The 14,941-nt window shown below is 40.4% G+C and overlaps 1 protein-coding gene across 1 annotated transcript; it reads left to right on the top strand.

The window, feature by feature from the left end:
- Window positions 1-14,925, top strand: THAP12 (THAP domain containing 12). The gene is made up of 5 exons (XM_058825220.1): window positions 1-231; window positions 9,089-9,209; window positions 10,714-10,821; window positions 11,767-11,803; window positions 12,087-14,925. The coding sequence occupies exons 1-5, from the start codon at window positions 143-145 to the stop codon at window positions 14,030-14,032; spliced, it is 2,301 nt and encodes a 766-aa protein (XP_058681203.1). The 5' UTR covers window positions 1-142; the 3' UTR covers window positions 14,033-14,925.
- The last annotated feature ends 16 nt before the right edge of the window (window positions 14,926-14,941 follow it).

Below are 14,941 nucleotides of genomic sequence, written 5' to 3'. Positions count from 1 at the left end.
ACTGTGGAGCCGCTTCCCGCCCTGCCTCCCCTCCGGCCGCCGCCACCTCCTCCTCCTCCACCCCACACACGCACCCTCCCCCCCCGCCCCCCTCCCGCCGGCCCGCCGATTTAAAGGGGCAGCGGCGCCGGCCGGGGGAACCATGCCGAACTTCTGCGCGGCGCCCAACTGCACCCGCAAGAGCACCCAGTCCGACCTGGCCTTCTTCCGCTTCCCCCGCGATCCGGCCAGGTGAGACCACCGCGGGAGGGGCGGGCTGGGGGAGGCGCGCCCGGCTCTCCCCCTCAGGCCCCGCCGGCGCACAGCGCTGCCAGTCTGAGGAGACACCGTGCGGAGAGCCGGCTGCCTTCCCCCTGCCCGCTCTGCCTCTCCTGCGCCTCCCTGACCGCGCCTGCCTCCTTACCCGCGGGGCCGGCGGGCGCCCGGACCGCCGATGGTGCCTGCGGAGGCCGCGCTCGCTGCGGCGGGGCGGGGCCGGGGGACCCTCCGGGCGGTGGCGGCGGGAGGCGGGCGGGCGGCTGCGCCTGCGCCGGGGCCGCGGCGGCTGAGGCTGCCGCCCCTCGGGGGAGTGCCGGGCACGGCAGCGGCGCCGCTCCGGGAAGCGGAGGGAGGAGGGCACCTGTCCCGGACCGGGGTGGGGCTGTGTGTGGGGTGGTGCAATGGGGTGTACGGCTGAGACATGTGGGGCAGCCTGAGGGGTGCCGGAGCCATGGGCTCAGGTAGGGGAGCCCTCCCCGCGCAGCCTCAGCGCTGGCTCAAGCAGTGAAAGGTCCATCAGTCCTGCTCGGTGTGTTTGGCGATGAGGTGTGTGCGTGGCAAATGGGACACTCCTGCGACGGGAGGAACTGTCACAGGATTGCTGGCGTGGTGGCAAAGCGTCATGACCGACAGCAGAGGTGATGGCAGAAATTCCCAGTGGGGGAAAAGCAGGGGTGGTGTATTGGTAGAGCAAAAAGTGTGTGAGTGGGAGACACTGGAAAACGCCATGAAAAATAAATAATGTACTCAGACATAGAAACCCCCATGTAAAGGTTCACCCTTAAATCGAGATGACCCTCTTCAAATCACTTGATTTAACATGATGCTCACAATACTGAAGGGGACATAGGCACAGAGCAATACCAGTTACCTCTTTTTGAACAGTCAGTAGTTAAAGCTGGCCTTTTCATTATTTATACATGATATTTACTTCCTTCTTTGAAGATGCTTGACCTGATTTTTGGAAAAATCGAAACCCCGTGGGAATTATGCGTATGTAGTATTTCCTAAGGAAACAGACCCTCCAAGCAATTTCAAATGAAGATACAAAAAGCTTATATAGGTAGTAGCTGCTCTCTAAAGTTGTGATTTTGGATATGTTATGAAATTCTCTTGGGTGAATGCAAGGCCTTGCTGTAAAGGTTGCCCAGACCTCTTGATGTCTAGTACATGCAAGATATGTAATACAATCCATATTCTATATGATTTTGCTTTAATAAGAACTGAAATAAAATTGCTTGCTTATGTACTCTTATTCTTTCATTTTCATTATTTGCTCTTACTGTTGTCTCTTTCTACCATCCGTCCTGTGAGACCCTTAGGATCTCACACAAAGGAATGTCTGCAGTTTGTTTGGAATTTAGGAAAATTGGCAATGTCTCAGCTTCAGTCTTAATTTGTAAGAGGTCCATGCTGTAAAATGTGAGTCACATCAGGCTGTACAGAACTCCTCAGTAGATGACAGTTTGCTGTATGAAGAAAATACCCTCTGCAGTTTATAATTTTTTTTAATGGAAGGACATTTTGAATGAGTGTTTCCCATGGTGGCAATGTGGAGAGGTAGTTAAAGGTGTGCTACCAAATGATTACATTTTAAAGATTACTTTTTTTAAAACTCTATTTTATAAACTCTATGATGGTTTGGGTTGGAAGGAACCTTAAAGCTCATGTCATTCCAGGCCATGGGCAGGTCCACCTTCCATTAGACCACCTTTCTCCCAGCCAACCCTTGGAACACTTCCAGGAATGGGACAGCCTCAGCTTCTCTTGGCAACCTATGCCAGGGCCTCCAAACCCTTCCTGTAAAAAATTTCATTCATGTGTCTAACCTAAATTTCCCCTGTTATAGTTTGAAGGCATTTCTCCATGTCCTGTCACTACAGTTCCTGATGCAGAGCTCCTCTCCTCCTTCTCTGTAAGGCCCCTTCAGACACTGGAAGATGCTCTGAGGTCTCCACACAACCAGGCTGAACGGCCCTGACTTCCTCATCCTGTCTCCATATGGGAGATGCTCCAGTCCTCTTGCCAGCTTTGTGGACTTGGTCCAACATTTCCATGTCTGTCTTTATATTGGGGCATACTGTACACAGTGTTTCAGATGGGGTCTCACAAGATGGGCAGGAGGAAGGAGAAACTCTACATAAACTGTGGAAAGCGAAGGGAGACGACCCATCCTTTGATCAGCATCGAACTCCAATTTATTGATCCCACTTACACACTTTTATAGTGGTGTTAATTAAGCTTATACATATTACAAAACCCGAGCTCATCATTGGCCACAGATTACACATTAACCCCTCCTTTTGTTTTCAATACCTGTGGTTTGTTATTGAAACCAAGATTTGTTTTCTCACCCTGATATGAATGGTTCTCAAGGCCTCCATGTTTGTCACTTTTGCTTTCCCATACCTTATCCAAGGACAAGATATTTACTTGTTATTGAAGACAGGCTTGAGAACTCTTGCTGTTTACAGAAACGTGCCTGGGAAACAGGCTTGAGAATTAGCTGGTTACAGCTGCCTTTTACTTTTCCATCAGCTGTATATTTTCATGGCCTTTTTTCCTTCAAGCCATGTCTGAGCAAAATTCTCCAACAATAAACTGTTTATAGCATCTTTGTACTCTTAAAAACAGTCAGTGCCAAAGATGATGTTCTAGGTTCTCTAGAAGTTCCCCCCTTAATATTTTGCAACTTTCTGTCCAAAGTTGATTATATATTCTATTTTACCAAGAGCATTTAGAGACTGATAAATCTGTGCATCCTTTTGGTTTACAGACTTGAGGGTGTTTTATTCTGTGGGCTGGTCTACAGCAGTCTGCAGATGGAAATGAAAATATGTTCCTTGTAGTGCTTGCTCCCACTTTTGTAGGTCAGACTGGGATGGTGAGCAAAGTGCATTGTCCCAAAATGTTATTTGCACTTGGCAGGTTGCAAAGGGAAAGCTAAAAGTAAAGTTGTTGTAATACATCTTAAAATAAATTTTAATTTTAAAAAATCATTGATGGTAAATGCATAGTCTGGGTAAATTGTTTCTACTCCCTTACTGTTTTCAGTGTTTCCATAATAGCTGGTTAATTGCCTTTAATGTTTTCCCAGTTGAGTGCTAAGCAGTTCCAGTTAGACATTCCAAGTCTGATCTTTCAGGTGTTAGGAAGTCAGTGAGAGCTAACCTGTTAAGACTACCTGCTTTCATTTTGGCTTCTTGAGAAGATAAAGGGTTCAGAGATCAGCCTTTGGAGAAGAGCCACCAGTATTTGATGGGTGGCATATTGTCTTTTCATATCAAACTAGTGTAAGCAGCCTCAGCTACCTCCATAAGGTTTACAGTTTTATGCAGTCTAGGCAGTGATGCTCACAGTAAGGTATGTTTGTTTAACTCTCATCTGTGATTGTGACTCTGTTCATCATGGTGGCTCAAGTTACAGCTATGAGTGAGCTGAGCTATGAGTGTTTGTTTAGAACAAAATACTTCTTAAGCAAAGAGATGCTGTTCTGCTGCAGTTCACCAGTAGTTAGGTAATAGATACTCTAGCTGCAACTCAGTAAAATGCCATTTCAGCTTCCATGAGATGTCAGCAGATCTCTGAAAATGTAAAGTTTGTGACTGAAGAAAACCTTCTGAAAAGCAAATGAGCAATGCCTAAGAGGTATGCAGGAAACTTTCCTGCCTGACCATTCAGGAGCCACCCTGGGAGTCCCTTTGCACAGCCCTAGACTTTACTTGCCATGAGCAAAGCCCCCATTCAGGCCAGGGGGCTCCAGCCTCAACCCTGGGTTCTGGGTTTTCTCTAGCAGTCTCAGATGTCTGGTTCCTTTCAGCACTTCAATCATAATGTGGTAACAGCTTGAGCTGATGCCTGTGGGGATTGTCCCTGAACCAAGAAATCCCTGGGCTTTTATATCCCTACAGTCTCTGCACCCATTCTGTGAGTGCTGCCCTTATGTACAGCATTATTCCAAGTACAAATATAACAAAGCCAACAGCATTACCATAGGGTAGAGTGCAACATACCATAGAATAGAGTGCAACATTATAGATTCCAGAGCACAAATACTTTAATTATTACCAATAAAAAATCACAATCAACTGGTTGGTCATCCACTACTCGTTTGATGTGGGAATGGTGTATCCAGTTTCCTTACCTAAAATTTACAGCAAATAGTATATGGCAGTATATGGTCCTTCCTATTTAACTTCCAATTTGGATTTTACTGAAAATACCTTAGTTAATGTATGTCATGTAGCTGTATTTTGTTTTATTTATTATTTTGTGTGACGTTGTCTCCAACCATTTATTTTCTATGAGGCTGGTCCTGGATATAATTCTCTGCCAAACACTGTTCCTGTTGATGACCACTGTAGAGGCTGGTGAGAGTTATTTCCAATATCTTGCTATCCCATAGTACTGCTCCTAAACTCCAGGACTTTTAAAATCTACCTGTCTAAAAGTTTAAGCAGTTTTATTGTTTCTTTGTTTCACAGGAGCCTTTGGTATGAGCTGGACAGTGTACTAAAGTGATTTCTCTTGTAAACTTGGTAGCTTCCAGCAGCACTTGTGTTTCAGTTCCAGTAGATACATTTTTTTCTGCTGAAGTAAAGAACTGTGGTTCCTTCAGTAGTGTAGAGGTATGATGCTCTCCAAAAGCTAATTTAGAATTAGGATAGTTCACTCATTAATTACATCTCCACCAATTACATCTCTCTTCCTAATGCAAGGTAATTCAGCCTCTTGGGCATTCACCAAGGGTTGTAGAGGTTCTGCTTTATGCACTCCAAGTTTCTCATTCCTGTGTAGCCTGTGTGTCATTTGCCATTCGTGTATGAGGATCCATTGGAGAATGGGATTAGATCCAAGTTCTCTAGAGACTGATCATGCATATCTCTCCCTGTAGGTGGCTGAAGTGAAACACTACCTTAGCACATCATGGTGCAGCTCACTGGGAAGGGAATGGGAAATAAAGTTCTGGATTAAAAAAAAAATCTCGAACTAATCTGTGTATTTAAAATAATTTATTCACAACGATATGCTCTCCGTGGGGATGATACTTGTGAAGCATGTTTAAGAATCATGTCCATTTCATGTATATGTGCTTGTTGGGTTACTTGGACTTAAGTTTGCTCCTTTTCATGGTAATTGCTGTTTCTGCTATTGCTTTTAACATAGGGATTATTCCCTGCTGCTACAGCACCCAGTTGAGTTGAGTAGGAAGACTCAGGGCAGTGTTGTGGATGTAGGTTTTGCATAAGGACTTCACAAGCTCCATAAGCCTGTCTTCTCATGCAGAAGTAGTTGAATTCTGAAAGATTTGATAAAAGTTAATACATAATTTTATTCAGAGATCTTTCTAGTTGCTTCTTGGATAATACCATGCAGAGCTATAGTGGGTGATCTCAGGGGTCTGACTTTGTTTTTCTTTGTTATTCCATTCCTCAGAGAGTGTTCTGTTTGAAACCAAACTCACAGTGAGGCTGAAGGGCTGAATTCAGACTCAGATGGAGTTTTTAGGTTTGAGTTCAGTCATATAAACTGTCATCTCCTTTTAGTCCTGTAGCTCCCTGAGAGAATGTCAACATTTCAGCCTTTGCCATTAGAGCTTCCTAAATTTCTAGAACTCTGGTTGCTGATATGCTGCTCCAGTGGGTTGAGAAGCTTGGTGCCCATGTCTGATCCATGATATGAAATAGGGGAAATTTAGATCAGGTATTGGGAAGAAATTCCTCCCTGTGAGGTTGGTGAGGCCTTGGCACAGGTTGCCCAGAGAAGCTGTGGCTGTCCCACCCCTGGGAGTGCTCAAGGCCAGGCTGGATGGGGCTTGGAGCAGCCTGGTCTAGTGGAAGGTGTCCCTGCCTATGGCAGGGCCTGGAACAAGATGGGCTGTAAGGTCCTTTCCAACCCAAACTGCTCTAGGATTGTGTACTTCGGATCCTCAAATGGGGCTCTGAACACCAAGGGCTCATGTGCTCAGGTGATGCCTTAAAGGACCTAGAAATAAAACAACATACTCCTGAGATAATATTAGTATAGGAGGTAACACAAAGGCTGGTCTTCATTGGAGGCCTCCAGGGGCAGATATGGAAAAATGTCCACAAAATGCCCACCCTCCATGTGGTGAATACAGTTTTAAAAGTTTAGCAAATCAGCATAATTGAAAAAAATCACCAATTAGAGACATAAGAGGTGATGCCATTTCCCTTGGTCCAACCTTCTCTGAATCCTGCCTGTGCTCTCCCCGCCTTTCTCCTTTGATAGGAACTAAATGTTTGTGAAAATGTGTCTTGAAGAGCTGGTTTTTGGCCTTGGTTCCCAGAGAGAGCCAAGATAGGCTTGGAGTAGACTAGGGGGCCTTGGAATGTGGGTTTTTTTCTGCTTGGAAAAAGGTAGGGTAAAGTACTGGGGAAAACTAACCACAAATAGAACAATAGGCTACAAAGTTACAAATATATGTGTAAGAATACAGAGAATATATAAAAGAAAACAGGCAAAATAATTTGGTATCACAGGCAGTGTTTACTTCAGCACAAAACGCAGCAGCCACAGCCAGTTTTTGTGCAACTGTTGAAGAACTTTGTAAGGAAATGATGCCTTGAGAGGCCACCTAGAACAGAGGCTAGACTGTGTTAAAGGAATAAAGTAAGTATTTATTAAAAAGGCCTTCAAAGGATACACCTTGGGCAGTACAAGAGCCTGGCTGAGGCTACACCCATGTTGGACAAGAGGTCACACATTTTCACACTTTTGTAAGTTTTGGTCCATTTCCATATTAGGTTTACTTGTCCAGTTACAGCTTCAGGTGATGAAGTCCCATCCTCCCAGATTGCTCTCCTCAATTTGCTGTTGTTTGTACTTTTTGGGCCTGAAGCTGCAATGGTGTCCTTGGTTCTCAGGCTGGAAAAGCTTGTTTTGTCTAACTAAACTGTGAGGAGGACTTGCTAACACTTTATATGAAGTTCAGTTATATACTAATGCAGTACAAAATCTGGATAATATGAAAGCTAAAGTTTAAGGCATCAGGAGAGGAGTATTGGGTGGTTAATGAAATCTGTAAAATCTTTTTTGAGTAAGCCCCCTCTGAAGAGCTGGTGGTATCTCTTGTCACTCATTGATCTGATCCTTGACTATTACTAAGTACTAGGTAGTACTTACTGAGTACCTACTGAGGTTCTTTGATTGGCCAAAGAATTCAGGTTGATGTTTGCCTGCCCTTGACAACTGTGTGCCAGTTCTGAATGCACCATTCCTGCCACCAGTTTGTGTTCCTGTGATTGCCAGACGGTGATTCAGGGGAATTAACATGATGTAAGGAGCTCTGGCTCTGCTCTCCCTCAGTGTTTGTCAGCATCCCTGAATCACTGAGAGAAGCAGGTAAGACCATGGGGTCAGGCTCTTTCTCTGCACTGAAACCTTCCCCACTAACTATAGAGGAGGCTGATCAGCCTCTGTGGTCACATTTAATGAGTTGTTTAGTAGTCAACACCCACTGAGAAAGTCTGAGAGCCAGAGGCAATGTAATTTACATGCTACAGGTCTCCCAGTTTAAGAGATTGTTTATATAATTTGATTAAGTGAAGAAAGCTCCCCTGTTCTCTTTTTGGGGTGATTGCACTGCCAAGATTGCACTGTTGTGCCAAAAAATCAGATTTTTTTAAACATTGTTTTCTTTCCTTATTTTAAGTCATTACTAAGCATACTGTGTATGGATCTCCAAGAGCAATATTAGAAATTATTTTGATTTATGGCATTTGCTATCACTGTTATTTTAATATTTTGCATGAGCAAAAAATTGAGCTTTGCAAATGGTTCAGCCAGCAGAGATCAGAATCAGATTCTTCTCTTTCATCTGCACAATTGCCCTTTACTGAGCTAAAGTAGAGGTGAATCCACTCAGACCTGTGATTTTCTCATCTGGGCTGCCCACCTAAACATCTGACAAGACGGCTTTTGTTCTTATAGTTGTTTTTCTCCCTCCTTACTGCTATAAACCATAATTTCATGTTTGCAATCAAAAGAAATAGTAAAATTGCTTTCTTCTAACTTCTAGCAACAGAACAAGTAACTTTGTTGCTCAGAGAGTGGTGGCATGTACCCCATTAGGGGAAGCTGAAGCTCACTACTGTATTTGCATCAATTACTGCAAGTGGTTTACTCACCAGAAGAGGCAGTCTCTTGCATACCTAAGTGGAGTCCTGTCAGTAAAGGAAATATTTCTTTATCCTTGTGGTATCTCTTGGAGAACTAGTCCAAAGCAAAAGTAAATACATGTAAAAAAACATATCTAAGGAGAACTTCTGGAGTGGAAGCACTGTCTGTGGAATGGTTGCTTTTCTATTGTTATTATTTCACTTTCATAAATTTACTCTAAACTCCCCCAGTGACCACAATAAATAAGAAGAATACTATATTTTGAAGGGAGGTGGAAAAGGCAGCTATCTTAAAAACTGCCTAGAAAACGTTATGACTTTAGACTACAAGCACAACTCTTTGGTTTTTAATTTTTCCTTTTAAGAGCAAATTCTTTAGAATTAAATTGTTAAGTTTCATGAGCACCTGTGCTACAATCTGCTCTGTGTGTGTGTGTGACAAAGGCAAGAATATATTAATCAAGGGAAAAGACTCCTGAATTTGATGAGGTAATGTTGAGTGGTGAGCAAAAGTAGAAAAAGTAGTTTTTACAAAAATTTGATGGGATGTTCCAAAGGAAGTTGTAAAGAACTTTCCCAAGTCTTGTATCAAGGTCACTTGCACTCACCTGTGCTCCATTTTGAGTATGGTTTGAATTTGTAAGGGATTTTGTTTTATCCTATTACCTATTTCTTCTCCTTACATGCAGATGTCAGAGATGGGTAGAGAACTGTCGAAGGGCAGATTTAGAAGATAAAACTCCAGATCAACTCAACAAGCATTACAGATTGTGTGCTAAACATTTTGAGACTTCTATGATATGCAGAAGTGTAAGTAAAAACAAGCATTTGTTTACTGCATCTTGCAAAATGTGATTGACATTTTTCACCAGAATGCTGCCTTTTAATCTTTGAGCTCCTGGGTAATTCGTCCCTAGGAAAATTAATTTCTTAGTCTTAATTGGGATCACTGCCATTGTCTGGGGTTCCACACAGGCTCTCAGCCATTGAGAATGATAATAAAGATGAATAGTCAGAGGAGAGAGAAAAAATGGTGTTCCTGGCAGTTTAATGTGTTAGTTGAATACTGTCCCCACTGCAGTGCTTTCCTTGTTTCACTTGTTTCACTAGAGATTACAAGATTATATAAATTTATTGGGTGTAATTTTGCATTTCTCTAATTATTTAAACTTATTAATGTCCTGTTCCTGAAGAGTGTACATGGTGTGATTTGGTTAAATTACACTCTGTTGTGGCCATAAGATTTAAATACTCTTTACATCTGTCAAGCTATAATTTCCTGTTACATTTTCATCCAGCTAAGGTCAAGGCACTGTTTTTTATTAATGAAGTAACAGCTTTCAGTTCTTTTTGTCAACAATATGATTTTAACAGCTTGCATAAGAGTAGGAAAAGGTGAGATTTTGTATCAAGTTTTCATTTCTAGGCTGAATTTCACTCTGGTACATAAGCAAAACAGATATTTTAGTTATGAAGGATAATTAAAATATGCAGGTCAAGCTCTGAAGTCCTAGTGATATTACACGTGATGAGGTCTCTAATTAGCCAGCATCCCTGAAAACAGATGAAAATTGGAAGTAATTATGACTCTGAAAGGAAACACTATGAAGATGGGTTTGTTTGAAATGTATTTCAATCTAATGACAAGATGACATCAGTTACAATTTTGTACTTGGTAGAAATTAGCCAGGGTAGGCAACACAGGTTTACAGTGTATCCAAATATAACATTTTACTTTAAATGTTTTTTTTAACTGGGAGCACTTACATGGTCATCTAGAAGTCTTTTCTTCTTTTTTTTATTCACAGATAAATTTTCCCTCAATATGATCTTTCACAGTAGTGCTTGGTGGACTTCATAGTTCTACAAAAAGAAGCAATTGAACATTTTCACAACTAAGTGTTTCCAGAATTGTGAAATAAGTGATTAAACCTAAAACACAGTAGTGACAAAATGTTTCCTTTCTGATGCATAAATGTGTTTTTATCCAGAATGTTTATTTTTTTAAAAATAAATTAATATTAAATATTAAAATTATTGCACACAGGGTCTTTGATACAGAGATAATGGGGACAAAAAAAAGGGTTTGTAGTTTGGATTGGAGTTTTCTGTAGTATCTGTCTTCCTATTTTCAGTGTTCTCTTTATATCCCTGAAATGTAAATTGCATAGCTTAGCTTTCTCTTTGGTAACATCAAAAAGTCAAAGTACTTTAGAATAATAACATAAACAAGAAAAGAAGGAGAGGAAAAAAAGGGCACAATGTGTGGAATTTCTCAAAGAATTCCCTAATGGAGATGTCTGTTTTCTTACAGAGCCCATACAGAACGGTTTTACGGGATAACGCTGTGCCAACTATATTTGATCTTACAAGTCACCTGAACAATCCTCACAGCAGACATAGGAAAAGGATAAAAGAGCTGGTAAGTTTTTTATGTAAAATTATTGGTTTATTATTAAAAGAAAAGACGACGAGTAAGTTAATGTGAAACTTTTACACAAAATGTGAAATAAAAATATTTAGTCACTTGAGTGTTTGTATTTTCTATGCTGCCTATTCCTGTATTGTTTTTGTTGATTATAAGTTAAAAGCATGATAAAAATTTTATCTAAAGAAGTCTTGAAGAAATAATCTGGAAAATTAAATGTGCTGGTCCAGAATTGATTCTTTCATCCACATCAAATGTATAGTTTTCTTTTCCTTGTTACTGCAATGCCAACTGACCACAACTGAAGCTTGATATCCCAAAATTCTCGCTGCATATTGATCGTGATCTTTGGTTCGCCCATTTAACTTCTGAAATCTGAATCAATTCAGACATGCTTGTTTTAGCTTATTGTTGTGAAAAAAGGGTGCATGGATAAAATCAAGATTGAGAAGTTTTTTGTGGGATTGTGTCTTTTGTGTCATTTGGGGGAGACAGCGTCTCCATGGTTAGAAGTATACTGACAATTAACAGGAATTCCACTCATAATCTCTTTTTATACTTGAAAAATTGCAGACAATTTCTAAATACTTCTTTGTGAGTTTGGTTGCATCTGTTGACTGTTAATGGAGTTAAAGATGGTTCTGTCTACTGGCAGCACATTACCAAATTGCAATAGAAACTATTTAATGGAATCTATTTACTAATGATTATACATATTGAAGAACCTCCTAATACAACTGTTGTCATGTAGTTGGTAGATACATGTCATGGCTGTAATAAACTACCTCAAGAAACCTCCTGGTGTTAAAATTTCTAGCACTTTTTGGCAAATGTTAACTGGTCTCATCTACAGTATTTGTATCTCATCTTGATATGTTAATATTTTAAGGTCACATGTTAAACATTGTCATCAATATGAGTTTTTTTTGTTTTTTTAAGAGTGAAGATGAAATAAGAACATTGAAGCAACAAAAGAGTAAGTAATCAAAATAATTGAGGTAATAACTTTATTTCCTAAGGCTGATGAGGTAATGCAGGACTCATAACTATTAGTTTATATATAACTATTAGTTTATATTAGTTTAGCAGGAGGATAATTGACTTCCTTCTTGATTCAGCCAGCCAGTCTAAATTGTTTCCAAAATACTCATTCACTTTTAAACTGGAAACATTCTTCTCTGGAGTTTGGTAACTGAAAGGTACTGGGCAAGTAAATGTTATATTTTATTTTTGACACTTACAGTATTTTCATTTTGTAGTTGACGATGCTTTTGAACGGAAGCAGGCAACTCAAGAGTCAAATGAAAACAATGAGCAAAACACTGTCTCAGAGGAAGGAGGGGAAGAACAAGAGGAAAAAACCGTCCCCTTAACACTGGAAGAAAGAGAAAACAAAGATTACCTTAAATCATTATTTGAAATTTTGATCTTAATGGGTAAACAAAATATTCCATTGGATGGCCATAATGCTGATGAACTTCCAGAAGGCATTTTTACTTCAGATAACTTTCAGGCTCTACTGGAATACAGAATAAATGGTGGTGATGAAGTTCTGAGGAAACGATTTGAGATGACTGCAGTCAACCTCGAGTATTGTTCAAAAACTCAGCAGAAACAAATGCTTGAGATCTGTGAAAACTGTATTAGAGAGGAGACACTGAGGGAAGTAAGAGACTCACACTTCTTTTCTATTGTCACCGATGAAGTCGTGGACATAGCAGGAGAGGAACATCTGCCGGTGCTGGTGAGGTTCGTTGATGAGTCTCACAATCTCAGAGAAGAATTTGTAGGGTTTTTACCATATGAAGCTGATCCTGAAATTTTAGCTGTTAAGTTCCATGCAACTATTACTGAAAAGTGGGGTCTAAACATGGAGTACTGTCGGGGTCAAGCCTACATTGTCTCCAGTGGATTTGCTTCTAAAATGAAAGTTGTGGCTACAAGACTCTTGGAAAAGTATCCGCAAGCTGTGTATACGCTGTGTTCCTCATGTGCCTTAAATGTTTGGCTGGCAAAATCTGTTCCTGTTGTTGGCGTTTCCATTGCATTAGGAACAATTGAAGAAGTTTGCTGTCTTTTTAATCAGTCTCCACAATTACTAGTAGAACTGGACAACACAATTTCTGCTCTTTTTCAGGACAATAATGAAAAAGGTAATGAGTTGAAGAAGATCTGTCGTTCTCAGTGGACAGGCAGGCATGATACTTTTGAGGTATTAGTGGACCTCCTGCAAGCACTGGTGCTGTGCTTGGATGCAGTGAGCAGTGACTTTTCTGTCAGGTGGAACAACTTCATTGTCGGTCGAGCTTTTGTACTTTCAAGTGCACTAACAGATTTTGATTTCATTGTCACTATTGTAATTATGAAAAATGTTCTGTCTTTTACAAGAGCATTTGGAAAAAATCTCCAGGGACAAACATCAGATGTGTTCTTTGCAGCTGGCAGCTTAACAGCAGTATTGCACTCTCTGAATGAAGTGATGGAGAATATTGAAGTTTACCATGAATTTTGGTTTGAGGAAGCCACAAACTTGGCTACAAAACTGGATGTACAAATTAAACTCCCAGGAAAATTTCTCAGGGCACAACAGGGGAACTTTGACCCTGATATGACATCAGAAAATTACTACAAAGAAATCCTAAGTGTCCCAACAGTAGAGCATATTATTCAAGAACTAAAAGATATTTTCTCAGAACAACATTTAAAAGCTCTGAAATGTTTATCATTAGTGCCCTCAGTCATGGGACAGCTCAAATTCAACACATCTGAGGAGCATCACGCTGACATGTTCAAAAATGACTTGCCCAATCCAGACACACTTTCTGCTGAGCTTCACTGTTGGAGAATCAAGTGGAAGCACAGAGGAAAAGATATTGAACTTCCAGCTACTATTTATGAAGCACTTCACTTGCCCGACATAAAGTTTTTCCCTAATGTTTATGCATTGCTTAAAGTCTTGTGCTTACTTCCAGTGATGAAGGTGGAGAATGAGAAATACGGACTAGGACGAAAGCGCTTAAAGGCATACCTGAAAAACACCTTGACAGGGCAAAGGTCAAGCAACCTTGCTTTGCTCAACATAAACATTGACATAAAACATGACTTAGATTTGATGGTGGACACTTACATTAAACTCTATCCAGATAAAGTGGAATTTCAAGACTGTATTCCTTCAAACAATTCTGAAGTAACAGATAATGCCTAACTTTTTAAGCTCTAACCAATCTATAGAAACAGCTTCTTCTTAATTAAGTTTCAAAGCTGGGGAGAAAAACCGGTGAAATCTTAAAAAATCACTGCAATTGTGTTTCCATTTTAGGCCTTGGGCTGAGCAAGCTGTGGTCAAAGACCTAAATTATGTGGTGTTAGTCCATACTAAATGTGTTTGGCAAACAAAATCAAGCCTGACACAAGCCCATGCTCTTGGCAGAGGTGCTTTTTACATCTGATTGGCTTAACTAGGTGCTCTTTTACTTTATTGCATCGTGGAAAAAGTACATTATGATTGTAGATCTGATGGGGCTGTTACATATTCACCGATTAATTAGGATAAGAAAGAAATTCAAACTATTAAAAAGAATATAATCTATTTCAGTTCTGTTACTTAGGATTTTTTTAAAAAACCCAAACTTTTAAGGAAGTCTTTGATGTATATTTAAGTGGCATTTTGGAGAATGGATTCAACTATTGCACGATGCCCATGCTGTGGACAGGTCTCGGTGTAAAGTGAATGTCAGTGATATAGGGGTACGTTTACGGTTTTGTTGGAAGAGTCAACCTCTTTAATCTCTTGATGACTGTTTACATTCCTTTGTGTCAGACACAAAACTTTTTTTCTTTAGGCTTAATAGGCATGGCAGGGTATTTAAGTTTTTAAAAGACACTAAAAACTTAACATTTATTCCACAAATGTTTAAATCTCTTTGCTCTGCCCCAACTCTGATGCAAATGCCATCCATATTATGGTATGTTTATTTGTAAACTCACTCTGGAAAGATGAAAATAAGAGTTTGTTGTTTGTCTAGAAGTAAGATTGGAAATATTGCTGTTATTTTTGGTGAGAATGAAACCTTTTTGTACAGTTTATGGAAATTTAAAATAAAATGTGAATTGC

This window comes from Ammospiza caudacuta, chromosome 2 (genome assembly GCF_027887145.1).
Source record: "Ammospiza caudacuta isolate bAmmCau1 chromosome 2, bAmmCau1.pri, whole genome shotgun sequence".
In the NCBI taxonomy this organism is placed as follows: domain Eukaryota; kingdom Metazoa; phylum Chordata; class Aves; order Passeriformes; family Passerellidae; genus Ammospiza; species Ammospiza caudacuta.
Note: the sequence above shows the minus strand (reverse complement) of the source record. Positions and strands in the feature narration are given on the sequence as shown.